Source organism: Lepus europaeus, chromosome 19 (genome assembly GCF_033115175.1).
Source record: "Lepus europaeus isolate LE1 chromosome 19, mLepTim1.pri, whole genome shotgun sequence".
NCBI lineage: Eukaryota > Metazoa > Chordata > Mammalia > Lagomorpha > Leporidae > Lepus > Lepus europaeus.
This window is the reverse complement of record NC_084845.1, coordinates 6450769-6478720: the sequence shown is the minus strand read 5'-3', so window position 1 is coordinate 6478720 and position 27952 is coordinate 6450769. Positions and strand designations below refer to the sequence as shown.

The following is a 27952-nucleotide window of genomic DNA, read 5'->3' as shown; positions in this document are numbered from 1 at the left end:
CGGCCGAGCCGGCTTTCCTAGCAAGCGCTGCGCTTACACCCCCAGGCCCAGCTAGCGCTCGGTCCCTCTCGCTCGCTCGCTTTTTTTTTTTTTTTTTTTTTGCATTTGCACGGGATTGTGGGAGGAAGCGGAGCGCAGCCAGACACCCCGCCGCCCGCCCCCCTTCCCCTCCCCCCTCCCCCAGCCGCCTTGTGCAAAGATGGCTGCACCGTGAGCGCAGCGGAGGCGGCGGCGGCGGCGGCGGCGGCGGCGAGAGAGCGAGCACCCAGCGCCTGCACCCACCCCGGGGCGCCCGGGACGCCCCCTCCCGAGCGCGCGCCCCCCCCCTCTAGCAAGCGCCGGGGCAAAGGCGGAGACAGCGGGGTCCCTCCACCCCCCTTTCCCTCCTCCAGGGGGAACCCCCTTCCCCCCTCCTTGGCTCAGCGGCTGCACCCCCCCTCCCTTGCCCGCCCCTCCGCCCCTGTCCCCTCCCTCCCCCCCCCCCCGCCCGGGGCCTTCCCGGGCCTTCGGCGCCTGCAAAGAAAAAGAGAGAGAGAGAAAGAGAGAAAAGGGGGGGAAAAAAAAGCAGTAGCGGAGGGAGCGGCGGCGGAGGAGAGCGCGCGCGCGCCCCCTCCCTCCCCCTCCCTCCCCCTCCCTCCCCCTCCCCCCAATTTCCACCGCGGCCAATTCATGGACAGGAACTACCCCAGCGCCGGCTTCGGGGACCCGCTCGGCGCCGGGGCGGGATGGAGTTACGAGAGGTCAGCGAAAGCTAGGTAAGGAGCTGGAGAAAGGGGCCGAGGGGTGGGGGCCCAAGCGGGCCGGGCCGGGCCCGCCCGGCGACGCGTGCATCGCAAACTCCCCTCCGGCGTGCAAGGGAGCGGCCTCCTTGGGTTCGGAACAACGCCGCCGCCCCAGTTTGCAAATTGCAAACTCCGCCAAAGCCAGCTCTAGCATGCAAAGGGGAAAATGGGGGTGCAAAACAATTTCGGACGGGAAGGCCTTGGGAAGGTGGGAGGGACTGGCTGAGCCCAGGCCTGGACTTCCCTCCATCCCCGGATTCCCGGCCTGCGGACCCCTCCCCCCCGGCGCCCCGGGCCCTGTTCTTGCAAAGGTGGGCAGGAAAGGAGAATTAGGACGCAGACCTGGGGGCGCGCACCCCCTCCCGCGTCCTATTGTTCCGGGACTGAGCGAGGCCGCGCCACTGCCCCCCCACCCCGAAATTCCGCGCGCAGAGTGGGCCCCGGGCCCCGCCCCCTTCCTAAGCTGGGGTTCTGTGTGCCCAAGGGGGGGGCCCTGGCATTTCGGACACGCCCCCTCCAACTCCCCCACCCCCACCCCAAAGACAGAGAATCTTAGTTGATGGGGAGGAGTGCAGTGTTGCCCAGTGATGGGGACCGCGGCAGGGAGTCACAGGTTTCCCGTGTGTGTGCGTGTGTGTGCGCGCGCGTGAGCCCGGGCCTGTACATGCGTGGCTGGCAGCGTGTTCACCTGTGATCCGCCTCTGTCCTGCTGCAGATCTGTGGAGTCCTCATTCCTCACCTGCCCCCCCACACACACACACCTACCCTCCCAACGTGGTCGGGCAGAACCTTAAAGGTGTATCAGGGTTTTGCACGTGGGACTCCTCGCGCTGAGTTGGGTACCCCTTTGCACATAAACCTACCTGGCCTTGTAACCTCAACCTCAGGGGATGGAGGATATTCGTGTTCGCACTTGTACCTGGTACTTTCCCCAGACAGAGCCTGTGCCCTCCCCACCCCCACCTCCAAGCCCCTGCTGTTTGGGGAACAGCCCACCTCCTGCTCCCAACTGTGTCGGCTCAGAGCCCACACGGGGCGGCCACGTGCACCTCGGGGGTCACCTGCGAGTGGAGAGGGGCGGGGGGGCTCCTAGCAGGTCCACCACACCTTTGAGCTTCTGCACCCAGGACACTTCCTGTCACTTGCTCCCTCTGCTGTGTGTACCTCCCCGGTGTGCATGCCTGTGTTTTCAGAGTGAGGCCACTTGGGCTGCATTCGCCCGAGGGGGCTCTGGAGGGGGGCCTGCACTCCCGCTTTGGAGAGCAGGGTTTCTTAGGATACCCCCGCATCCTCCACCCACCCACCCCCCCCGTGTCAGCTGGAAGGGTCCCCTCAACCCCCCCCCCGGGGATTTCTGGGGCTCCCCTTTCAGAGGGCAGCTGGGGGGGGACACTGACGTCGTCCCCTTGCCCCCAGCTTGGTCTATGGCAGCTCCAGGACATCGCACCCCGAGACGGACATCTTACACCGCCAGGCCTACGCGGCCCCCCACCCACTGCAAAGCTATGCCACCAACCACCACCCGGCAGGTACGGCCCCCGTCCCGCCCCGCTCGGCCGGGCCCTCCTTCCGAGGGAGCTGGTTGGCTGCTGAAAGTTCCGCCCCTCCTCATTGGCCGTGCCCTGAGCCGTGGCCCGCCCCTTGCTGTCTCGCCTCTGATTGGATGCCTCTGAGGCTGCGGGTGTCTCCTTAATTTCACGCAGGATTCGTCCGGCCCCGGCCCCGCCCCTCTTGCTGCCATTGGCCGTGTCCCATCAGCTCCCAAATCCCACCTTCTCTTCCAGTCTTTTCGGCCTCCCCGCAGCCCACCCCAGCCCTCCCGCGCCGGGTTCGCCCCATCCCTTCCCGGTGCTCTCAATGCTTTCTTCCTGATTCCGCTTCCTCCTGATTGGCTCCAGTCCTTTGGCCCGCCCCCGGCCCCCCCAGGATTTACCTATCGGCGTCGTCTTCTGCCCCGTCGGCTTTGCCTGCGGGACTTCTGATTGGCTCCCCTCCTCTGATCCCACCCCTCCCCTTCCTGGAGGGACCAGCAAGGAGACCGGGCTCTCCACTTTGACCCTTGACGGCCCTGTGGTCCTCCCCATGTCTGTCGCTGGACCCCGCCACCTGGGCGCCCCCTCTGGGACCCATCCTCCGGCCCCTTCCTCCCTGCAGCTGTCCAGAGCCTTTGGCCTCCCCTCCCTGTGGCTTCCCGGGTGACAGCTCCGTCCTTGCGCCTCGGACCACGGAGTCCCATCCCTCTCCGCGGTCCCTCTCCCCCGGCCCTCCTTGCCTTGGTGCTGCCCACTTTCTCCCCTTTTCAATTTCCCGCTTTGGTTCCTTCCAACGCTAAATCATGACCCTGCGCTGTGCACACCCCGCCCGCGGCTGACGCTACATCCCCCCTTCCCGTCCCTGGCCAGGCCTCTCCGGACTCTTCGACACTGGCCTCCATCACGCGGGCTCAGCAGGGCCCGACGCCTCCGTCATGAACCTCATCTCGGCCCTGGAGTCCCGGGGCCCCCAGCCTGGCCCGTCTGCCTCCTCTCTCCTCTCCCAGTTCCGCAGTCCTTCCTGGCAAACAGGTAAGCCCGAGCCGGGCGGCCGGCTCTGGGGGGCCGCGGTGGGGCCGCCCGCGGCCTGCGCTGACGGCTGGCCCTCTCCACCGCCCCCAGCCATGCACACGCCAGGCCCCACGGAGCTCTTCATCTCGGGCGCCCTGCCGGCTTCCAGCAGCTTCCCGTCCTCCTCCGCCCTGTCGGCTTACCAGCACCCGGCTTCCTTCGGCAGCCGCCCGTTCCCGGTGCCCTCGTCCCTCAGCCTCCAGGATCCTCCTTTCAGCCCCCCCGCTAACGGGCTCCTGTCCCCCCACGACGTGCTGCACCTGAAGCCCTCCCAGGCACCCACGGTGCCTTCCTCCTTGGGCTTCGAACGCCTGGCAGGGGGCGGCGTCCTGGGGCCTGCTGGCCTTGGCCCAGCCCAGACACCCCCTTACCGCCCTGGACCCCCAGACCCGCCTCCGCCTCCCCGTCACCTCCCAGCTCAGTTCAACCTGCTGGCTTCCTCGTCAGCCGCCGCCGAGCAGCCCTCCCCGCAGCTCTATAACTTCTCGGGGGCAGCCCCAGGCCCACCGCCCCCTGAGCGGGCCCTGCCCCGCCAGGACACCGTCATCAAGCACTACCAGCGGCCAGCCAGTGCCCAGCCCCCGCCGCCCCCGCCCCCAGCCCACGCCCTGCAGCACTACCTGAGCTGCGGGGGTAGCTACCCCTCCATGGGCCACCGGGCCAACCTGGCCTGCAGCCCCCTGGGCGGCGGGGAGCCCTCCCCAGGCGCCGGCGAGCCCACCAAGGCTGGTCCCAGTGCCGCCGCCGCCGCTGGGGCCTCCGGCCGGGCCACGGGCCCCGAGGCTGCTGGAGGAGGTGGGGCTGGAGGCGGTGGTGGCGGTTACCGCCCCATCATTCAGTCCCCGGGTTACAAGACCGGCAAAGGTGGCTACGGAGCAGCTGCGGGGGGGGCCACGAGGCCCCCGCCACCCCGCTCTACTGCCACGCCCAAATGCCAGAGCCTGGGGGGACCAGCAGCGGCCTATGCCACGGGTAAAACCTCTGGAGCTGGCGGGGCAGGGGGCCAGGCCTATTCCCCTGGGCAGCCCCAAGGGCTCCTGGGACCCCAGGCCTACGGGCAGGGCTTCGGAGGCGGGCAAGCGCAGGACTTGAGCAAAGGCCCCAGCTACTCAGGAGGTCCCCCGCAGCCTCCCAGCGGCCCCCCACCTCCCGGACTAGCCACGTGTCAGAGCTACTCCCCAGACCAGCTGCAGGGGCAGCTGTATGGGGTGCAGGGCGAGCCGTACCCCGGGCCAGCTGCCCACTCCCAGGGGCTGCCCACGGCGAGCCCCTCGCTCAGCTACAGCACTGGCCACTCCCCGGCACTCTCGGGCCACGGGGGCGGCTGGGGACCCAGCTCCCTGGGAGGTGGCGGGGAGGCCAGCCCATCTCACATCATCCGCCCTCTCCAGTCCCCGCCTGCCACCGGCCGCCCACCTGGAGTTGGCTCTCCAGGAGCCCCTGGCAAATACCTGAGCTCAGTCCTGGCGTCAGCGCCGTTCCTGGCACCCCCAGGGGCCGGCAGCTATGCAGCCGGAGCAGGTGGCTATAAGGGCAAGGGCGATGGCTCAGAGCTGCTGGCCGGGCCCGGCGGGCCCCCTGCTGAGCGCACGGAGGATGAGGAGTTCCTCATCCAGCACCTCCTGCAGGCACCCAGCCCGCCTCGGACCTCGGGGGCGGACGGCCTGGTGGGCGAGGACGGGTCAGCGGATGCCGCCAAGGGACTCGGGGGCAGTGGCGGGGCTGGTGGCCCGCCGGGCACGCCCTACGAGTTGGCCAAGGAAGACCCGCAGAGGTACCACCTGCAGAGCGTCATCCGCACCAGTGCCAGTCTCGACGAGGGGGCCACTGCGGCCCTGGAGTTGGGCCTAGGCAGGCTGAAAGAGAAGAAGAAGGGGCCGGAGCGGGGCGGCGAGACTCCCGAGGGGCTGGCCACCTCCGTTGTCCACTATGGGGCCGGCGCCAAGGAGCTGGGCGCCTTCCTGCAAAAGAGCCCCCCGCCGCCGCCACCCACAGCCCAGCCGGCCCAGCCCACCCCCCACGGCCTTCTCCTGGAGACCGGGGGCCCTGACCTTCCGCTGGTGCTGCCCCCACCTCCCCCACAGCTGCTCCCCTCGGTCCTCAGCCACGCCCCCAGCCCCGCCCCCAGCGCCCCCAAAGTGGGGGTCCACCTGCTCGAGCCAGCCACCCGAGACGGCGCACCCCAGCCGCCCCCGCCGCCGCCGCCACCGCCTCCGCCACCCATGCCACTCCAGCTGGAAGCCCACCTCCGCAGCCACGGCTTGGAGCCTGCGGCCCCCAGCCCTCGCCTGCGCCCGGACGAGAGCCTGGAGCCGCCAGGGGCCATGCAGGAATTGCTCGGGGCCCTGGAGCCGCTGCCCCCAGGGCCTGGAGACACTGGCGTGGGCCCACCTAACTCCGAGGGCAAGGACCCTGCCGGCGCCTACCGGAGCCCCAGCCCGCAAGGCACCAAGGCGCCCCGCTTCGTGCCACTCACCTCCATCTGCTTTCCCGACTCCTTGCTCCAGGACGAGGAGCGAAGCTTCTTCCCCACCATGGAGGAGATGTTTGGGGGAGGGGCAGCGGACGACTACGGCAAGGCTGGGCCCCCCGAGGACGAGGGTGACCCCAAGGCGGGCGCCGGGCCTCCTCCGGGTCCTCCCGCCTATGATCCCTACGGGCCCTACTGCCCAGGTCGGGCGTCCGGAGCCGGGCCGGAGACACCAGGTTTGGGCCTGGACCCCAACAAGCCCCCAGAGCTGCCCTCCACGGTCAACGCGGAGCCGCTGGGCTTGATCCAGAGCGGGCCCCACCAGGCGGCCCCGCCGCCCCCACCGCCCCCGCCGCCCCCGCCGCCAGCCTCGGAGCCCAAGGGCGGCCTCACCTCGCCTATCTTCTGCTCCACCAAGCCAAAGAAGCTGCTGAAGACGTCCTCTTTCCACCTGCTGCGCCGCCGCGACCCACCCTTCCAGACGCCCAAGAAGCTGTACGCCCAGGAGTACGAGTTCGAGGCGGATGAGGACAAAGCCGACGTCCCCGCCGACATCCGCCTCAACCCCCGGCGCCTGCCGGACCTCGTGTCCAGCTGCCGCTCCCGCCCGGCCCTCTCTCCTCTGGGCGACATTGACTTCTGCCCACCCAACCCGGGCCCTGACGGCCCCCGGCGCCGGGGCCGCAAGCCCACCAAAGCCAAGCGGGATGGCCCGCCCCGGCCCCGCGGGAGACCCCGGATCCGTCCGCTGGAGGTGCCCGCCGCGGCCGGGCCGGCCTCGGCCTCCACGCCCAACGATGCAGCCAAGAAGCCCCGTGGTCGGGGGCGTGGCCGGGGCAGGAAGGCCGAGGAGGCAGGGGGCGCTCGGTTGGAGCCCTTGAAACCGCTTAAGGTGAGGGGCGCTGGGGTTTGGACGTGGGTGGGCTGGGAGGCCCTGGTTTGGGAAAAGAAAGGGTTGGGGGCTCCTTGGTGTGGGGAGGGTTTGGGCGTTTGAGTTGAGGGCATTGGGTGGGGGGGTTATGTTCCTAAGACCTATGAGGATATGGTGTGGGAGCTGGGAACTGAACCCGTTTGGTTGCAGGCTAGGGGCTGGGGCTTGGGTTTTTAGGTTCTGGATCCAAAAGGATGAGCAGTGCGGGTGGGGGGGGGAGTGGTCTGGGGAGCTGAACCCCAGACTGCGAGCAAAGAGAGGGTCCCCTCATCCTGGAGACAGCCCGGGGCTGTTAGGTATGAATTCCGGGCACCCACAGGGCGAGAGTGGGAGCCTGGAGTCTCAGTGGGACTCTTGGGTTGAGGGAGGAGCGTCTCCCAGGCCCTGACTCCCACCGCGCCCACATGCAGATCAAGCTGTCTGTGCCCAAGGCCGGCGAGGTTCTGGGAGCTTCCTCGGGAGACGCCATGGCGGGCGCCGACCACAACAGCCTGGACTCCAGCCTGACGCGGGAGAAGATCGAGGCCAAGATCAAGGAGGTGGAGGAGAAGCAGCCGGAGATGAAGTCGGGCTTCATGGCTTCCTTCCTGGATTTTCTCAAGTCAGGCAAACGCCACCCGCCGCTCTACCAGGCCGGCCTGACGCCCCCGCTCAGCCCCCCCAAGAGCGTGCCAGCCCGGGGCCTGCAGCCCCCGCCGCCCGCCGCCCCCGCTGTGCCACACCCCCAGCCCGCCAGCGCCTTCGGGCTCGGGGGCGCCCTGGAGGCAGCCGAGAGCGAGGGCCTGGGGCTGGGCTGCCCTTCGCCCTGCAAGCGGCTGGACGAGGAGCTGAAACGCAACCTGGAGACCCTGCCCTCCTTCTCCTCGGACGAGGAAGACTCCGTGGCCAAGAACCGGGACCTGCAGGAGAGCATCTCCTCCGCCATCTCGGCCCTGGACGACCCGCCCCTCGCTGGGCCCAAGGACACTTCCGCCCCAGACGGACCCCCCTTGGCCAACACAGCTGTGGTCCCGGGGCCACCCCCCCTCCTGGGGCTCCCCAATGCCAACAGCAACGGCACACCCGGTGAGCGCTGGGAGGTGGTCTTGGAGGCAGGGCAGGGATTGTAGGTCGCCGAGGTCATCGGGTACTGTTGTGCAGTGTGGGCACTGCTTAAAGGAGTCTGTTCACTGTTCACCTTGCAGGTGAGGTAGATTTGCATATTCATGATGGAGGGCAGACAAGTGCTTGGGGAAGGTGTATCGTTTTTGCTAAGTGAGCTGGCAAGGGAACTGGGTGGGCGCTGGAGAGGGTAGAGGTGGGGAGGGACGGGGCAGGTTGCAAATGAGGAGGACGCTGGGACTGAGAGGTTTTGCAGCAGATGGGGTAGGATGCAGGGGGAGGACAGCTCTAAGGAGTCAGTGATGAGTGACAGGGCAGGGCGGTGTCTGGGGGACAGGGTACGATCTGGGCGCTGTTCTGCCTGACCTTGGCAGGAATTGCAGGGCTGGTGTTAAAAAAAAAAAAAAAAAAAAAACCTTGTGGCTCTGCAGGGGTGGGGGACAGGGCGCCCCTGATCCCAGACTGGTGGACAAACCCAGGAAGGAAGAAAGGCAGGGCTGGGCCCATGGCTCAGGGGCTCCAAGGAGCCTCTCACGAGGGACCTGGAGGTGACAGGAGGGCCGCTGGGGCCCCGAGTGGGGACAAGGGGACAGGTGCCCGGGGGAGCACTCCTGGCACCCAGGCCTGACGCCCCTGTCTCCCCAGAGCCCCCGCTGCTGGAGGAGAAGCCGCCGCCCTCCCCGCCTCCTGCCCAGACGCCTCAGCCTCTGCCCCAGCCCCAGCCTCAACCACAGCCTCAGCCTCAACCTCCGCCGCTGCCGCCGCCGCCGCCTCCCCCGCCGCCGCCGGCCCTGCCCTCGCCGCCCCCGCTGGTGGCCCCCTCGGCCAGCTCCCCGCCCCTGCCGCAGCCGCCGCCGCCACCGCCACCACCGCCGCCGCCAACCTTGCCCTCGCCGCCGCCCGCGCCCCCAGTGCCCCCAGTGCCCCCAGCGCCCCCAGCCCCTCCCGAGGAGCCGGCTGCCCCGTCTCCCGAGGACCCTGAGCCGCCTGACGCGCGGCCCCTGCACCTGGCCAAGAAACAGGAGACAGCGGCCGTGTGCGGGGAGACAGACGAGGAGGCGGGCGAGAGCGGCGGCGAGGGCATCTTCCGGGAGCGCGACGAGTTCGTCATCCGCGCCGAGGACATCCCGTCGCTCAAGGTGAGTCGGGGCCCCGCGGGGCGCTGCAGGTGCGTTACGTGTGCGAGCGCGCGCACGTGCTCCGAGGTGGTCGCTCAGGCCTCTGGATTGAGTGTGTGTGTGTGCGCGCGCGCGTGTGTCTTCCTGTGTTGCTTATTGGAAAAGTGAATTCTGAGAAGTGAGTATCGCAGTTCCGAGGTGTGAACACCACTGAGGCTGCTACAGTGTGGCAAGGTGATAGCGACCGGCTTTGTCCTCCATGGCTGCTCCCGCCTTGATGGCACAAGACAGTTGTTAACATGTATCCCACCCGCCCTGCAGTAGGTACAGTAGCCAAGCCTTCCTGAGCCTCTGATACAATGGAGCCAGCTGAGGGAGACAGGCTGCTTTGTCATTTGTGCCCTCATGGTGGACATGGAAGGCCCAGGCATGTGACCGGTGGGTGGAACAGCTCACCGGTTGGGAATGCTGGCCGTGGCAGGCCTGGTCTTGCGCTGTGGACAGTCCATCCACTGCTTCCGGCTACCCTGCTGCAGGAATTGGCAGGGTCTGCCCCCCCCCACCCCGGGGAGGGGGGCTAAATCCGGCCTACTACCTGTTTTTGTAAATAAAGTTTTATTGGCGCAGAGCCACAGTCATTCATTTACGTATCATCTTTGGAGCTGGTCTGAAAAGTCAGAAGTGGCTCTTGCCCATCCCGGAGCAGGCGTGACCTCTGTCGAGTGACCTGTCTTGTGCTCGGGTCGTTGGACGGACAGCTGGGCAGAGCGATGCTGTGAGAGGTGCCTGCTGAGGGCAGGAAACGCCAGCTGCCCGTGGAGGCCTTGTGTGGGCGTGCGGTGGTCAGCAGGCTGTCACTGTCACCTGATGGTGGCACTGAAGGCTGGGGTCGGTCTCTGCCATCCGCTGTCAGTGACTGTGGGTGACCAGGCAGGGTCACCTCGTGTTCGCGTGGGCAGTTTCTTCTGGTTTATGCACGAGAGGATGGCGCGCTGGCTTACTTAAAGGAAGCTTCCGATTGCACTTTCTTCTGCAGTGCGGTTTGCGAGGTGCCGGAGGGCAGGTTTGCCCATGTTATTCTTCCTCTGTTTTACTGTGGGGAAGCAGAGTGACTGCGAGGATGGAGCCCTGTGTGCCCAGCACCACCTCCTGGCCAGTCCCCCATGGCCACTCTGCGCTGGCGCCACCTGCCAATCTGATCTTTTCACCTATACTTTACCTTCATTTTTTATTGTTATTTTTTTAGATTTTATTTATTTATTGGAAAGTCAGAGTTACGCAGAGATAGACAGAGAGGCGCAGAGAGAGAGAGAGAGAGAGAGGTCTTCCATCTGCTGGTTCACTCCCTAGATGGCCGCAACGGCCAGAGCTGGGCTGATCCAAAGCCAGGAGCTTCTTCCGGGTCTTCCACGTGGGTGCAGGGGCCCAAGGACCTGGGCCATCTTCCACTGCTTTCCCATGCCATAGCAGAGAGCTGGATTGGAAGTGGAGCAGCCGGGACTCAAACCGGCGCCCGCATAGGATGCCAGCACTGCAAGTCATAGCCTCACCCCCTATGCCATGGTGCCAGCCCCTTTACCTTTTTTTTTTTTTTTTTAAAAGATGTATTTATTTATTTGAGAGGAGAGAGACAGAGAGAAAGAGAGAGAGGTCTTCTATCCACTGGTTCCAAAGCCAGGAGCCAGGAGCTTCATCCGGGTCTCCCACGTGGGTGCAGGGGCCCAAGCACTTGGCCGTCTTCTGCTGCTTTCCCAGGCATGTTAGCAGGGAGCGAGATTGGAAGTGGAGCAGCTGGGATTTGAACCAGTTACATGGGATGCTGGCAATGCATACAGTGCTGGCCCCGTATCTTATCTTTTGGTTTCTTTTTTTTTTTTTTTTAAGATTTTATTTATTTATTTGAAAGAGTTAGAAAGGGAAAGAGAGAGAGAGAGAGAGGTCTTCCATCCGCTGCTTCACTCCCCAGATGGCTACAATGGCCGGAGCTGGGCCGATCAGAAGCCAGGAGCCAGGAGCTTCTTCCAGGTCTCCCACGCGGGTGCAGGGACCCAAGGACTTGGGTCATCTTCTACTGCTTTCCTAGACCATAGCAGAGAGCTGGATTGGAAGTGGAGCAGCTGGGACTCGAACCAGCGCCCATACGGGATGCTGGCGCTGCAGGCGGCAGCCTTGCCTGCTCTGTGGCCCAGTGCCAGCCCTGAACTTGGTCATTTTGCCTGCAGAGTGCAGCTGCCCGCGTTCGTGTATTCCCTGTTGCGCAGTGCTCACCGCGGCCTCCGGGCTGCAGCTGTGGGAACCTCTCTGCTTTCTGTTTGACACAGCGGGAGACAGGTCAGGCAGCTCCAGGCTCTCCTCCGAAGGCTTCTCGCCCCCATGCCACAGGGAAGGAGACTCAGGCTCGGCTGTGAGGGGCGCACGAGCCCCTGCCACCGGCACCAAGCTCAGCTCTGTAGACAGTGGTGGCAGGGACAGCAGCTGGCACGGTTGGGTGCCCGGCACAGGGACATTCGCCGGCCCCATTTCACAGATGAGGAAGTCCACGGTCCTCCGTCCGCGGGCGGGTGCTGAGCTGGGATGGAAGCCAGCGCCATCTGACACCGCTTCCCAGCTGGCACAGGGCAGCAGAAGGGGCCACGCGAGGCTTCCGAAGCTTAAAATACAACTCAGTGTGCGCTGGAGTGGGGGCCACACAGCCCGCGCGCGAGCCACCCGTGCAGGTGCCTGGCACCGTCTGCAGGCCTGGAGGTGGCGCACGCTGGCAGCACGGGGGCAAGCCCTGCATTCGGTGCTCCCCTCACGTGTTCGAATCCCACCCGCTTCCGAGCTGGGCTGGGATTGAATCTTCCGCGCCTCAGTCTGCCACCCTGTGAAATGGGGTTGGTCGGCTCAGCGCCGCGCTCGTCCGGAGCTGGGACGGCTCATGCCGCCGTCAGAGGTGCCGTGGCTGTTTGCCTCTGTTATTCTGCCCGACGATCTTGGGCACGTCTTTAGTACAAGGCTTGGCAAGTTTTTTTCTGCAAAGGGTCACATCCAATGCAGCTTTGAACTGTAAGCTCTTATGGTCTCTGACACACATTCTTTGTTGTTGATTTATTTTTTTTTCTTTCTTTTTTAACAATCCTTTCAAAATGTAGAAACAACTCCTAGTTCAAAGACTACAGAAGCAAGCCATGAGCCGTTCTGGTTGCAGAAAAGCGACAATTCAGTGGGAATACCTTGTGCCCCACGTGTGTGACTAAACTTTCTCACTGCCGCGTTCGAGCAAGTGAAAAACAGACAGTTGGAATCAGCCTTAGGAATGTGTTTTATTTAAGCCAACGTATCCAAAATGTCATCTCGACACTTATGTTGATACAGGAAAAGTAACATTTCGGGGCTAGTGCTGTGACGTAGTGGGTAAAACCGCCACCTGTGAGGCTGGCATCCCATACGGATGGTTCGAGTCCCGGCTGCTCCACTTCCGATCCAGCTCCCTGCTAATGCACCTGGGAGAGCAGTGAACGATGGTCTAAGTGCTTGGGCCCCTGCATCCACGGGGGAGACCCAGAAGAAGCTCCTGGCTCTGGCTTTGGCCTGACCAATCCTGGCCATTGTGACTATTTGGGGAGTGAACCAGAGGATGGAAGATCTCTTCTCTCTGTCTCTCCCTCTTTGTAACTCTGCCTTTCAGATAAATATTAACAAAAAAGAAAAAGGAAAGCTAACATTTTTAAATGTTCAATATTGTTAAGATGGAAAACCACTAAGACATTTTGTGTTCAGTTTTGTGTAGTGAATCTTCAAAGCCCAGTGTGTACGTCACAGTGGGAAGACGCACGGCTTGGACTGGCTGCATTTCAGGGCCTTCAGAGCCCCCCTCGTCTCCGGGGAGAGGCTGCTGGCTTGGGTAGCGCAGGGCGGGCTTCCTGGCTTCAGCTTCCCCATCTGTGGAGTGGGAGTGGCCACATCCACTCTCAGCTCCGTAGGGCTGCTGTGAGGGTCATGGGGGCGGGTGTATGCCCCAGTCATGTAAGAGCTGACAGGGTGGAGGAGAGCGTGGAGGGACCGGGGCAGCCTGTGCAAAGGCCCTGTGGCAAGGAACACCATGCATGTTTGTGGTGTGCAGGGGTGCAGAGCACTGAGAGGGTGAGTGCTGAGCTGGATGGTGGATTTGTGCAGGTGAGAAGACGTTGGGATGTGTGTGCTGCTAGGGCCCCTGGCCAGTGGCAAGGGAAGGGGAGGAGAGGAGGCGTCCAGGCCTGGAGGGCAGTCGGCCCATCGCGTCTGTCCTGTGACCCACTCCCCTGTTAAGGGGACCCTGCTGCTTCTTCATTAATACCATGCCTGGGTGCTCCTAGCTCACTGGCCTGCATTCCTGCCTGTCACTGCGCAGACTCTCAGGAGAGAATCTGATTGGCTAGCTCTTCACCAATCAGCCGCACCATTCATTGAGTAGAGGCTGTGGGTAGGTCAGCTTCCCTAGAATTGGAATACGATACGATTGGCCTGAGGCGGGGCAGGAAGGGTGGGACTTGGATCTGAGTGGCCTCGATCGGGGATTGGACAAGGATGTTGCCATGGGTAAGGCTTGGTGGCCGGGATGGGGTAGGATCCAGGTAGGAAGAGTGGTTTGGGGGAAGATGCCAGGCCCAGGCAGGAGGTGGTGAGCCGGAGGGTCCCACCCAGCTGAGAGGCAGGAGGGGCCTGCAGAGGGGTGGTCTCCCCTGGCTGGAGAACGTGCCCAGGCCTCATCGCAGGCGTCTGAGACCCACAACAGGAAGTATGACCGTCGCACTGAGAGGGTCCCACGTGTGCAGCAGCCGGGGCTCAGCATCTGGGCTTTGGTGGACATCGTGGCACAGCCAGTTAAGCCGCCGCACGGGACGCCTGCCTCCCCCGTGCCCTTACTGCAGTACCAGGGTCGCATCGCTCCCCCACCTCTGCTTCCCATCCAGGGCCCCTCCCGCTGATGGGCATCCGGGGAGGCAGCAGGTGTTGGCTTCAGAACCTGAGCCCCTGCCACCCACGGGGGAGACCGGATAGACTTCCAGGCTCCTGGCTTCAGGGTGGCCCAGCCCTGGCTGCTGTGGCCATGGAGTAAGCCAGCTGATGTCACTCTCACTCTGCCTTGCAAATAAATAAAAATGAGAGGATAAGCAGTAAAAAGAAAAGGAAGTCTAGGTTTGTCTGCTGAGCTCTGAGGGTCGGGGTGGCCACTGGGCCAGGTGCAGCAAAAAGGACAGGAAACCGAGGCAGGAGCTGCTCTGTGCCTGGCTGAGGCCCTGGAAGGCTTGGGACCAGGGCAGGACGAGGTCTGAGGTGGACTTTCCCATTCTCGGGCCTCTGACCTCTGACCTCACGTCACGGGAAGAAGGTTCTGGAGTTAGGGTGCGCCCGGCACCTCGGCCTCATTCTCATTCTCATCAGGTCGTCATAACCCCTTCCTGGGGCTAACTGAGGGTGTGGAAGCGCCACACCGAGAGCGGGCACCCGATACTTGGGGATGGTGTGCGGTCCCCGCTGTCATAGCTGGTGCGGGTGGCAGACATCACTAATCAATCCCAGGAGTTGCTGTTGCCGAGCTCAAGCCATGACCAGCCGCTTGAAGTCAGCAGTGAATCCTGGTGGTGACTGCATTCTTTGAACGCGTGGGCCGCCCCTCGCTCATCTCTAGGTGGCCGCAGTGCCCGGTCCCCTGTCCCACTCTGTCCTTATTCGTGCTTGTCAGGGGCTTGTGTCCGGGTCAGCCCCTTCCTCATGCAGGCATCCCTGCTCCCGGGAAGCATCCTGGGGTTCAGATTGAATTTGAGGTCCCCCTGCAGACTTTCATGGAGTCTGGGGTGCGCCCATGCCTTGTGCCGTTGTGTTCAGTGCACGTGCCCGTCTGGCTCCACGGCTGTCCCCTCATCCCCTAGGTACGACGCTAAGTCTGACTCACATCCATCCATTCCCGGGCTCCTCTGGGGCGTGCACAGGACTCGGGGTGCACATCTGTGGGAGTGGGGTGCGCACTGTAACTGTCCCCTGTCAGTCCCCCGCAGAGCCACAAGCCCGCCCCATCCTGTTTGCTTGTCTGTCTGTGAGGCCCTGGGGAGGGCTTTGTGGCTTTGAGGCTTCCCAAAAGGGGGCCAGGCGTCTCAGGGGCTGAGGCCCGGGAAGCCCAAAGTCAAGGCAGAAGGCGCCGGCTCAGCTGTGTCTCGGGTGGTGGGAGGGCCGGGGGAGGGTCTCGCTCCCCCTACACGTGCTGGGAGGCAGAGGGACAGAGGGACACACGGAGATCGTCCATGTGCTCCTCAAATGCCTGCGACCACCGGTGCTGGCCGGGCCAGAGCCTCGCTGTGGGTGCGGGGCCCAAGCACTTAGGGCATTGGTGCTGCCTCCCAGGGCGCCCTTGGCAGGAAGCTGGAATTAGGAGAGCCGAGACTGGAACCCACGCCCTGCAGTCCCAAGTGACATCTCAGTTGCTGCGTCAAACCATCCACAGGGGCTCCAGCCTCGCGGCCCAATCAGTCACCTCCCAGCGGCCCCGCCTCTTAATACCAGGACCTTGGTGGTTTGATTTCCACGAAAGAATCTGGGGGGAGCACAGGGACCCAGGCCCTAACAGTGGGGAGTCCTCTCTGATGCACCCCACGCCGTGCACCTGACAAAGGTGCCTGAGTGCTCAGGGGTTGTCAGGACTTTGATCCCAAAGGAAGCTTTGGGCCACCATACCGTGAAGCTGTGACCATTGAAACCCCGACGGCCTGACAGGACCTTGGGTGCTCATGTATCGATCAAAAAAGAAAAGAATTGAGGGGCCCGCGTTGTGGCACAGTGGGTTAAGCCACCGCCTGCAATGCCAGCATCCCACAGACGTGCTGGTTGGAGTCCCGGCTGCTCCACTTCCGATGCAACTCCCTGCGAATGGCTCTGGAAAGCAGCCGAAGACGGCCCAAGTGCTTGGGCCTCTGCACCCACGTGGGAGGCCTGGGTGAAGCTCCTGGCTCCTGACTTTGGGCTGGCCCAGCCCTGGCTGTGGTGGCCATTTGGAGAGTGAACCAGCAGATGGAAGACTTCGGTCTCCTCCCTCTCTCTGTGTAACTCTGCTTCTCAAACAAACAAACGAACAAGTACACTGTGGGGAGGCTACGAGGGGACAAGGCCAGATTCCAGCTGTGCCCAGGGCTGAGGACATCATGGGGCCAGAAGGCCAGTGGATGGGCTATGTGTGCTGATGACCCTGCCTGTTTTCTCTCTATTAATGTTTATTTGTGTGAAAGGCAGAGTTACAGAGACAGAGAGAGAGACAGAGGGAGGTCTTCCATCTGTGGGCCACCCTCCAAATGGCAGCAGCAGTCAGGGCTGGGCCAGGCTGAAGCCAGGAGCCAGGAGCTCCATCCGGGTCTCCCACAGGGGTGCAGGGGCCCAGGCACTTGGACCATCTTCTGCTGCCTCCCAGGCGAATTAGCAGGGAGCTGGATCGGAAGTGGAACGGCCGGGACTCGAACCGCCTGTTGTGCTCATATGGGATGCCGTCATAACAGGGAGTGGCTCAACCCACTGGGCCACAACACCGGCCCCTCTGTGTGTTTTCTGAGGGAGAGTGGTGAAGGAGGCCAGAGGGCCGTAGGCGGGGGAGGAGGTTTGGGGATGGGGGCTGACCCTGCTGGCCTTGCCGCCCCGTCCTGTCCGTGCAGCTGGCTTTGCAGACCGGACGGGAGCCCCCGCCCATCTGGAGAGTACAGAAAGCCCTTCTGCAGAAGTTCACGCCGGAGATCAAGGACGGCCAGAGGCAGTTCTGTGCCACCAGTAACGTAAGCCTGCACTGGCGGTGGAGCCCCGGGGGTCTGGGAACGGGGCTCTCCCCTCACCCCGAGGTCCATCGGAAGGGTTGGGAGCCACAGGGTAGCCCAGGGCCGGGCGGGCACCGGCGGGGGAGGAGCTTCCTCACGTGCCGCCTTCCCTCCGTAGTATTTGGGGTACTTTGGGGATGCAAAAAACCGGTACCAGCGCCTCTATGTGAAATTCCTGGAAAATGTTAACAAGAAAGACTACGTGCGGGTCTGCTCTCGGAAGCCCTGGCACCGGCCGCCAGTGCCAGTCAGGTACTGCCGGGGGGCGGGGGCGGTGACGGGGTCGGGGAGTCCTAAGTGGGGGGAGATACAGTCAGGAGATGGGGACCCAGCGAGAGGGGGCTGCTTGTGTGTGGAGCTCACTAGGCCTGGGAGGGAGCGCGGCCCCGAAGCAGAGACGTTGGGTTCCTTGGGGGTGCTGACCGTGGTGCCTTCTATCCCTCCCAGACGCTCCGGGCAGGCCAAGGGCCCCCCGCCGGCCGGGGCCAGCGCTGCTCCTCCCCCCAAAGCCCCAGCACCACCCCCCAAGCCTGAGACCCCCGAGAAGGTGACGTCGGAGAAGCCCCCAGAGCAGATGCCTGAGATGGCCGTGCCCGAGCCCCCCGCGCCTGAGAAGCCGGCCCCACCGCAGCCACAGCCACCACCCGGGGACAAGGAGAAGGAGAAGGAGAAGGAGAGGGTGACACGCGGGGAGCGGCCGCCGAGGGGTGACCGGGGCACCGGCGGGCGGCAGACGCGGCCTGAGCGGAGCCTCCCCACGGGACAGCCCGCCGCTGCCCGGCTGCCCAAGGCCCGGCCCACCAAGGTCAAGGCTGAGCCGCCGCCTAAGAAGAGGAAGAAGTGGCTGAAGGAGGCGGCGGGCGGAGGCCCGGCGGGCAGCTCCTCGGACTCGGAATCCTCCCCTGGAGCCCCCAGTGAGGACGGTGAGGCCCTGGCAGCCGCAGGGCTGTGGGGAGCCGCGGGGAAGGGGCTGGGCGGACGCGCCATGCGGAGAGCTCCGGTGGCCTGTGCAGGAGGGGCCGGGAGTCAGGGGATCACAGGTGGCAGCAACAGCGAGTTACGGGGTCCCTGGCCCCAGCCCTTCTGCTCTGAGCTGCCTTTTCCCAGCAGTCCTGGGTGGCGGAAGCCGTTAGCATCCTCGTAGCCACGTGGGGAGACCGAGCAGCGCACAGCCCGTTCTGGCGCCCTGCAGCCCGGTGCTCTTTCGTCTCCGCGTGGGAAGCTTCCGAGGGCTGGGGGACGTGTGCACCAGCATCCGTCCCATGCGCCCACAGGTGCTGCCATCTCCTGTGACATGTGGGTGTCCCTCGTGACCTCACTGGTACAACACATGGTTTCTTTTCTTTTCTTTTTTGACAGGCAGAGTTAGACAGCAAAAGAGAGAGAGACAGAGAGAAAGTCTTCCTTTTTCCGTTGGTTCACCCCCTAAATGGCCACCATGGCTGGCACTGTGCTGATCCGAAGCCAGGAGCCAGGTGCTTCCCTCCTGGTCTCCCATGCGGGTGCAGGGCCCAAGCACCTGGGCCATCCTCCACTGCCTTCCCGGGCCGCAGCAGAGAGCTGGACTGGAAGTCTTTTTTTTTTTTTTTTTTTTTTTTTTTGTTAAAGATTTATTTATTTATTTGAAAGTCAGAGTTAAGCAGAGAGAGAGAGAGAGGTCTTACTTCCGCTGGTTCACTCCCAAATTGGCCACAGTGGCCAGAGCTGTGCCAATCCGAAGCCAAGAGCCAGCAGCTTCTACTGGGTCTCCCACGAGGGTGCAGGAGCCCAAGGACCTGGGCCATCTTCTACTGCTTTCCCAGGCCATAGCAGAGAGCTGGATCGGAAGTGGAGCAGCCGGGACTTGAACCAGCACCCATATGGGATGCTGGCACTGCAGGCAGTGGCTTTACCTGCTACGCCACAGCGCCGAGCCCCAACATATGGGTTCTTAACACACATTTCTGTGAGGTTTATGAAGTGTGCATGAATTTGAATTTTTTTCACAATTAATGTTTTTCAGCTCTTTGCTATGTACTTTTTTCCATTTGGGATACAGAGAGACAGAAAGCTCTCGGCTGGTTCACTCGTTAAACACCTGGACTGGAAGGGGGCCGGGAGCTCCATCTGGGTCCCCCACGGGGGTGGTAGGGGCCTGCTGTCCCTGCAGCCTCCCAGGGTGTGCATGAGCAGGAAGCTGGAGCCGGGAGCCAGAGCGGGACTGGAGCCCATAATCTCTGATATGGGGTGTGGGTGCCTCGACCACCAGGCCAAAGGCTGGCCCTGGATTGTCAGTTGTTTAGCACCCCCCCCCAAAAAAAAGGGGACACACATACACTTTTCTTTTGATTCCATTTTGCTTTGAATTTTGGAAATATTCTTTTTATTTATTTATTTATTTATTTTTTATTTTTTGACAGGCAGAGTGGACAGTGAGAGAGAGAGAGACAGAGAGAAAGGTCTTCCTTTTGCCATTGGTTCACTCTCCAATGGCCGTCGCGGTAGACGCGCTGCGGCCGGCGCACTGTGCTGATCCGATGGCAGGAGCCAGGTGCTTCTCCTGGTCTCCCATGGGGTGCAGGGCCCAAGGACTTGGGCCATCCTCCACTGCACTCCCTGGCCACAGCAGAGAGCTGGCCTGGAAGAGGGGCAACCGGGACAGAATCCGGCGCCCCGACCGGGACTAGAACCCAGTGTGCCAGCGCCGCAAGGCGTAGGATTAGCCTAGTGAGCCACGGCGCTGGCTGAATTTTGGAAATATTCTTTATGTAAGGTGCTGGCTTGCCGTGAGTTACTGTGTGCCACTCTTTGTTTTTTCTTTCCAAAGATTTATTCACTTGAAAGGCAGAGTTACAGAGAGAGGTGGAAAGACAGACAGAAAGCAACAAAGTGAGATCTTGTGTCCACTGATTCACTCCTCAAATGGCCACAGTGGCTCGCACTGGGGCAGGCCGAAGCTAGGAGCCAGGGGCTGTTTCCAGGTGCCTCACTGTCGGTGCAGGAACCCAGGCCCTGGGCCGTCTGCTGCTGCTTTCCCAGGTGCGTTAGCAGGGAGCTGGGTGGGAAATGGAACAGCCGGGACTGGAACCTGTGCTCCTATGAAATGCCGGTGTCGCAGGTTCTGGGTGAAGCCACCGCCTGTGGCATCAGGGTCCCAAATGGACACCGGTTTAAGTCCTGGCCACTCCGCTTCCGACCCAGCTCCCTGCTAACGCGCCTGGGAAAGCAGCGGAACACGGCCCACGGGCTTGGGTTCCTGCACCTGCGTGGGAGACCCAGAGGAAGCTCCTGGCTTCAGATTGGCTCAACTCCGGGCGTTGTAGCCACTCGGGGAGTGGACAGCAGATGGAAGGTCTGCCTCTCCCTCTGTAGTTCTGCCTTTCAGATAAATAAATAAATCTTAAAAAAAAAAAAAAGACCATTTGCAATGGCTGTGTGATCTACGTGGCTCTGTGTTGTGGTGCTGTGGAATCACGCGCATTGTAAGGAGGGGAGGAGGTGCTGAGTGCTAGTGACTTCCCCATGCTGGCGTGCCCAACTCAACAGAGACTGGAAATGCGGGAGTCAGACGGCAGAGGGGAGCTCTCTTCCACCCAAGCTCCCCGGCTGGCCCGAGGTTCATGGGAAATAAGCAGCTCTTTCTAAATAAAAATTCCAGGGCTCAGAGCAGGGCCTATCCTGGCTTCTCACATCCCATTGGCCAGGTCTTGGTCACATGGCTATGCCTAGCTGCAAGGGAGCCTGGGAAATGTAGTCTCCATTTGGCTGTGTGTGCCTTCCACTGGGAAGTCTGGCCAGGTGGCTGCGGGGGATGCTGAGCTGATGAAGATGGGGCCAGGAAGCAGGTTCAAGGACGCTCGGGTGTGCAGATCACGCCCTCTCGGGCCCTCGGGTTTTTTCTGTTTTTTTTTTTTTTAAGGTAGCTGCATTGAATTAACTCTCAAGCCACCTGTTGGAACTGCAGGCGCGCTGCTGTGTTGGTTCTCATTGGAGCCCTCGGGCTCGGCAGACTCACATCCCACCCACCCAGACACTCCCAATCCCGTCCCCCAAGCTCCCTGTGCCAGCTCCCCCCCCCAGCAGGGACAGCCCTGCTGGGTACCCGGCACCTGGGGGCCTCGCCACTGCTCCTCTGCCTCTCACCCCCACGGCGGGCCAGTCCCTGGGCCTGCCCCACAGCCCTGGCCCTGGTCAGTGGCATCTTGCCTCCCTTACACCAGCCCGGCTGCTCTGTGCACCTCTGTCCTGTCCCTGTGCACCTGCTCGAGCTCCATCCGTTGCTGCTCGGTTCATTGGCCGAGCCTGCATCTCATCCCTCCAGTCCGTCCCCCACATGACCTCAGATGGGTAGCTCTGCACTCGCGCCTGCTCCTGCTCCTCGGCCATGGCTCCGCCGGAGGACACAGAGCTCTTCCCGCCTGCTGTACAGTCTCATCTCCGACTTGATTGACTGTTTGGGAGACCAACTTTACTGTCTCCATCGTTTCCCTTTATACTATGGTGCTGCTCTTAATTTTAATTGCTTTATTTATTTACTTATGTGAGAAGCAGAGAGAGAGTCTCCATCCACTGGTTCACTCCCCAAATGCCCCCAGCAGTTGCCTTGGGCCAGGCCAAAGCCAGGACCCAGGAACTCCATCTCCGTCTCCCGTATGGGTGGCAGGAACCCAAGTGTCAGGGCCACCATCTGCTGCCTTCCCAGAGGCATTAGCAGGAAGCAGATTGGAAGGCGGAGGTGGGGCTTGATCCCCGGCACTTGGATATGGGATGTGGGCTGGGCCAGAGCCAGGAGCTGAGAATCCAATCCAGGTGCCCCAGGCAGGCGGCAGGCAGCAGGGGCCCAGCCACTGGAGCCCCCTGGGGTCTGCGTTAGCAACAAGCTGGCATTGAGCCTGTGCCGCGGCTCAACAGGCTAATCCTCCACCTCGGGTTCTAGTCCCGGTCGGGGCGCCAGATTCTGTCCTGGTTGTTCCTCTTCCAGGCCAGCTATCTGCTGTGGCCTGGGAGTGCAGTGGAGGATGGCCCAAGTGCTTGGGCCCTGCACCCCATGGGAGACCAGGATAAGCACCTGGCTCCTGGCTTCGGATCAGCGTGGTGTGCCAGCCGCAGCGTGCTGGCCGCGGCGGCCATTGGAAGGTGAACCAATGGAAAAGGAAGACCTTTCTCTCTGTCTCTCTCTCACTGTCCACTCTGCCTGTCAAAAAAAAAAGAAGAAAGAAAGAAAAAAGCTGGCATCGCGGAGCTGGGAATCGAACCCGGCCACTGGAGTGTGGGATGTGGGCCGCGCCGTGCTGCTGCTGGGCCGTGAGCCGGGCCCCGCGGGTGGCGCCTGCTGCCTCCCCCTGAGCTCCACCAGGAGCGCTCACTGCACCGGGCTTGCCCAGCACAGCCATCTATGGGGTTTAGAACAGGGCCTGCTGCCCAGGAGTCGCCTCTGGGGAGCTTGGAGTAATGCTCCCACATCCTGTTTTCCCGCCAGAGCGGGCGGTCCCTGGGCGTCTGCTGAAGACCCGGGCAATGCGGGAGATGTACCGGAGCTACGTGGAGATGCTGGTGAGCACGGCGCTCGACCCGGACATGATCCAGGCCCTGGAGGACACACACGGTGAGCCGTGGCCCGGGGAGGGGGCTGGGGCTGGGCTCCCAGGTCTGAGGGAGGAGGCTGGGGCTGGACCCTGGGGCTGAGGGAGGAGTGTGGGGCTGGACCCCTGGGTCTGAGGGAGGAGGGGCTGGGCCTGGACCCCTGGGTCTGAGGGAGGAGGCTGGGGCTGGACCCCTGGGGCTGAGGGAGGAGGCTGGGGCTGGACCCCTGGGGCTGAGGGAGGAGTGTGGGGCTGGACCCCTGGGTCTGAGGGAGGAGGCTGGAGCTGGGCTCCTGGAAGGGAGGAGGCTAGGACTGGGCACCTGGGCCTAAAGGGGGAAGAAATTTGAGGACCCAGACCTGCGGGGCTCTCCTTGGTTGTGATGCATTGTGGGGCTGTGGCCCTCCCGACACCCTTGGCCCTGGTGCATTGTGGGGCCCTGGTGCCTTGTAGGGCAGTGGCCCTCCCAACACCCTTGTCCCTGGTCCCTTGTGGGGCCCTGGTGCATTGTGGGGCAATAGTCCTCCCGACACCCTTGGCCCTGGTGCACTGCGGGGCCCTGTGCACTGTGGGGCCCTGGTCCCTTGTGGGGCCCTGGTGCATTGTGGGGCCCTGGTGCACTGTGGGGCCCTGGTGCATCGTGGGGCCCTGGTGCACTGTGTGGCCCTGTGCACTGTGGGGCCCTGGTGCACTGTGGGGCCCTGGTGCATCGTGGGGCCCTGGTGCACTGTGTGGCCCTGGTGCATCGTGGGGCCCTGGTGCATCGTGGGGCCGTGGCCTCCTGACGCCCGTCCCACCTGCAGATGAACTGTACCTCCCGCCCATGCGGAAGATCGACGGCCTCCTGAATGAGCACAAGAAGAAAGTCCTGAAGCGGCTGTCGCTGAGCCCGGCCCTGCAGGTGCCTGGGCTGGTGGGAGGGGGCTGGAGGGAGGGGCCCGGGGCGCGGGGCCGGGCATGGAGGAGGCAGCGTGAGTCAGACACCATGAGGGTCCTGGCCCTGCAGGTGCCTGGGCTGGAGGGAGGGGTGCGGGGCCGGGCATGGAGGAGGCAGCGCGAGTCAGACACCATGAGGGTCCCAGCCCTGCAGGTGCCTGGGCTGGTGGGAGGGGGCTGGAGGGAGGGGCCCGGGGCTCGGGGCTGGGAGGAGGCAGAGCGAGTCAGACACCATGAGGGTCCCAGCCCTGCAGGTGCCTAGGCTGGTGGGAGGGGCCCGGGGCGCGGGGCCGGGCATGGAGGAGGCAGCGCGAGTCAGACACCATGAGGGTCCCGGCCCTGCAGGTGCCTGGGCTGGTGGGAGGGGTCCGGGGCCGGGCATGGAGGAGGCAGCACGAGTCAGACACCATGAGGGTCCCGGCCCTGCAGGTGCCTGGGCTGGTGGGAGGGGCCCGGGGCCGGGCATGGAGGAGGCAGCACGAGTCAGACACCATGAGGGTCCTGGCCCTGCAGGTGCCTGGGGCTGTGGGAGGGGTCCGAGGCGCGGGGCACGGGGCTGGGCATGGAGGAGGCAGTGCGAGTCAGACATCGTGAGGGTCCCGGCCCTGCAGGTGCCTGGGATGGTGGGAAGGGTCTGAGGTGCGGGGCGCGGGGCCGGGCATGGAGGAGGCAGCGCGAGTCAGACACCGTGAGGGTCCCGGCCCTGCAGGTGCCTGGGCTGGAGGGAGGGGCCCGGGGCCGGGCATGGAGGAGGCAGCGGGAGTCAGACACCATGAGGGTCCCAGCCCTGGAGGGGCAGGGGTCGCTGGGAGGGACCGTTCTTCTGACCTAGCTGGGAGACGGGGTGAGGGCCAGGCTGTGGGGAGGGGGTCTCGGGTTCCCAGCAGCCCTCCAGGCCCAGAGAGGTGGGGGTGCCAATGAGGAGCCCTCGTGTAGTGCAGGGGGTTTCGCCAGAGGGCGGGCGGTCCGACGGCTCAGCAGAGCGCAGTGTGCAGTTCAAGGTTGGAGGCCGAGACGCACCCCAGGGCAGCGGGTGCCTCCGTGGGACCTGAGGGCTCCAGCCCTCGGCGTGCAGTCACGTGCGTGGCTTCCCCCCGGTGGCCCAGGGCTGGGGGATGCAGTATTAGGGCAGCTCTGAGCGTTCTCAGACACGGTGCTTGTCCGCCTCTCAGCATTGTGGTTGGGACATTAGCCTGGCACGAAGAGTTTTGGGGGAAAAAAAATGTTGGAGTGACTCAGAATTCTGGGAGAAAGGAAGCCCTGGGGTGCAGCGGTGCAGGGCTGCCACTGTGCCCAGCCCTGCAGGTGCTGGGGGCGAGCATCGGGTGACTCAGAGGGTTCTGGGTGGAAGTAGCTTCTGAAAACCGGAAAATGCTGGCCCAGTTTTCCAGAATTCCAAGTTGAGCGGCTGGCCAGCACTGAGGTTTCTGGGTGGGGCCCTATGGCCCTATGGTTTAGAGTATTAGGATAGAGCTAGAGTGGCCTGCGAGAGCAGAGAAGATGGCCCAAGTCCTTGGGCCCCTGCACCCACATGGGAGACCCGGAAGAAGCTCCTGGCTCCTGGCTTCAGATCGGCGCGGCTCTGGTCATTGCGACCAATTGGGGAGTGAACCAGCGGGTAGAGGACCCCCCCCCCCCCGCCTCTCTTCTCTCTGTGTAACTCTTTCAAATAAAATAAATCTTTAAAAGAAAAAAAAAAAAGGATAGAGCTAGAATTATGGGATGGAATGTGAGTCTGACTTCAGAGACTGGACTGAATGGCACTGAACATGTGAGGGTAGATTTATTTATTTGAAATCCAGAGTGGCAGAGACAGAGACAGATCTGTATGCTGGTTTCCTCCTCCGATGCCCACACTGCCAGGGCTGGGCCAGGCCGTAGCCAGGAGCCCAGAGCTCCATGTGGGTCTCCCATGTGGGCGGCAGGGACTCGAGCACCTGGGCCATCACCTGCTGGGTCCCAGATGCATCAGCAGGGAGCTGGATCGGAAGCGGAGTAGCTGGGTCTTGAACCAGTGCCTCCCTGGGGGACGCTGGTGTCGCAAGTGGTGGCTTAACCTACTGTGCCACGATTTCTGCCCCTCAGATTTTTTTAAAAGACTTATTTATTTGAAAGTCAGAGTTACACAGAGGACCAGAGGCAGCGAGAGAAGGGGGGGGTCTTCCATCCACTGGTTCACTCCCCAGTTGGCCACAACAGCCAGAGCTGTGCCAATCCAAAGCCAGGAGCTTCGTCCCGGTCTCCCATGCGGGTGCAGGGGCCCAAGCACTTGGACCATTTTGCACTGCTTTCCCAGGCCACAGCACAGAGCGCAACCGGAAGTGGAGCAGCCGGGGCTCGAACCGGCAGCCATGTGGGATGCTGGCACTGCAGGCAGCGGCTTTATCTGCTACTTCACATTCAGATAGAGTTTTAAACAGACTCCCAGAATTTTTGGTAGGATGTTACACAGGTGCTGAGAATTCTGGGATAGATGGCTAAGCAGGCGCTGAGAACCCCAGGACAGCTCTGCCTGGCCCGGAGCCTTCTGGGCGTCTGTGAGGACATAGGGGTCACCCACCAGGCCCAGCACCTGGCGACCGGGGCTCTCTGGGTGGGGGAGCACCCAGGGCAGGGCCCACTGACCCCTCGGCTTCCCACAGGACGCCCTGCACACGTTCCCACAGCTGCAAGTGGAGCAGAGTGGGGAGGGCTCCCCCGAGGAGGGGGCGGTGCGGCTGCGGCCGGCCGGGGAGCCCTACAACCGGAAGACGCTCAGCAAGCTCAAGAGGAGCGGGGTCCGCGCCCAGGTGGGCGGGGCGGGGCGGGGCGGGGCGGGGCGGGGCGGGGTGGGGGGCGGGGTGGGGGGCGGGCCGGGCCGGGGCAGCGGGGTGGGGGGCGGGGCGGGGCCGGGCCGGGCCGGGGCGGCGGGGCGGGGGCAGCTAGCTCTGGCGCTGACACCTGCCCACTACATCTGCCCAGGAGTTCAAGGTTGAGCTGGAGAAGTCGGGATACTACACACTCTACCATTCACTGCACCACTACAAATACCACACCTTCCTGCGCTGCAGGGACCAGGTGAGCCCCTCCCCCCGTGCCCACCATCCTACACTCTGGATCCGGGGGCGCGGGCCCCCAGGCCCTTCCTCTCCTAGCTTCCCTGCCTCCCCACCCCCGGGCCCCTGATCCCCAGGCCCCCCTGCGGCCGCCCCCAGAGGCTGGTGTCCCTCTGCCAGTGCTGTGTTTGTGCCGCCCGCCCCCGCAGACCCTGGCCATCGAGGGCGGCGCCGAGGACCTGGGCCAGGAGGAGGTGGTACAGCAGTGTATGCGGAACCAGCCGTGGCTGGAGCAGCTCTTCGACTCCTTCAGCGACCTGCTGGCCCAAGCACAGGCCCACAGCCGCTGCGGCTGACCCGGCCCCTCCCCGGGGCGCCCCCTCCGCGCACCGAGAATCCGGACAGAACTGTGTCCGCAGGAGCCCTCCCCTGGGCTCCCGGCACCAGGGGGGCGGGGTGGGGGGTGTCCTCGGTCAGGGTGTGTCCATGCTGCCCCCTAGGGCAGGGGTCAAAGTTCGACTCCCCCCTCCCCAAGCCCTCTCCACTCCCTCCCCGTTCCTCCCGCTGTTCGGTGTACAGAGAAATTATTTATATATATGTATAAATGTCTATTTAGTAACGGTTCCCCTCTCCCCTTGCCCTGCCCCCCCCTCCACGGCCGCGGCCCCGCCCCCTCCACCTTGTACATAATGTACAGGAAATGTCTATGTATGGTTGACGGGGGCGGGGCGGCCTCAGAGAGCTGGGGGACCCCCCCAAGCCCCCTCCACAGGCCAAGATCTTTGCTAAAGGCCATTCCCTCCCCAGGGCATTCGGCGTCGGGCGGGAGGGGGAAAACGCATCTTGTTAATTATTTTTAATCTTATTTATTGTACATACCTGGGGCGGGGTGGGGGGCAGGGGAGGTGGAGGGGGGAGAAGGGTCCCCGCCCTCTGCCTCTCCCACTCCTTTTCTACGGCGGTTTGTCTGTGTCTGCCCCGGCCCCTCCCCCTGTCGTCTGGATGTGGTTCTATTTTTTATGGGTCTCCTCCCCCCTCCGTGCTCTCCGCCCCCTCCCGCGGACCCCCTCCCCGACACCCTTGGTCTCTTGCTCTTTCTTGGGCTTCTGTACAACTCAACTTGTATACACTGTGTACACACAACCAGCCAAACGAAAACCCCATGGCAAACACTTTACCGCTGGCTGGAGCGCCTTTGTTCTGTGGCCGCTGGGTGGTCTGAGGGCCCCCGGGGAAGGGGGGGCTCAGCCCGAGCCCTGAGAGGCGGCCGGCACGAGGCCAGCCATGGCACGTGTGCCGGCTCATCTGGCGGTTTCTGGGGACGGGGAGTCGGGCTGGGCCCTGCTGGCCTTCGATCTGTCGCAAGAGTGCAGATGTCGGCGGGGGACGGGGGGGCGTCCACCTGAGTTTGGGGCTCTCGCAAGACGACTCTGGAGGCCGCAGATCCTTACCACGTGGGCCTGGCCCTGTGGCTGCTCGCCCGTCGTGGCTGTGGCTTCCTCCAGACCTAGGTTTACTTTTGCATTTGAAACATCCAGAGAGGAGAGACAGAGGGAGGTCCTCCATGCGGCGGTTCACCCCTCCAGTGGCCACATCAGCCG

At 63.6% G+C, this 27952-nt stretch overlaps 1 protein-coding gene across 1 annotated transcript; it reads left to right on the top strand.

Moving 5' to 3' along the window:
- The first annotated feature begins 635 nt into the window (after window positions 1-635).
- On the top strand, window positions 636-27516 carry PRR12 (proline rich 12). Its single transcript, XM_062176296.1, has 14 exons — window positions 636-755; window positions 2199-2311; window positions 3185-3346; window positions 3437-6747; window positions 7197-7851; window positions 8533-9026; window positions 16664-16780; window positions 16938-17071; window positions 17267-17742; window positions 22278-22403; window positions 23184-23281; window positions 25959-26105; window positions 26278-26373; window positions 26561-27516. The coding sequence occupies exons 1-14, from the start codon at window positions 670-672 to the stop codon at window positions 26705-26707; spliced, it is 6162 nt and encodes a 2053-aa protein (XP_062032280.1). The 5' UTR covers window positions 636-669; the 3' UTR covers window positions 26708-27516.
- The last annotated feature ends 436 nt before the right edge of the window (window positions 27517-27952 follow it).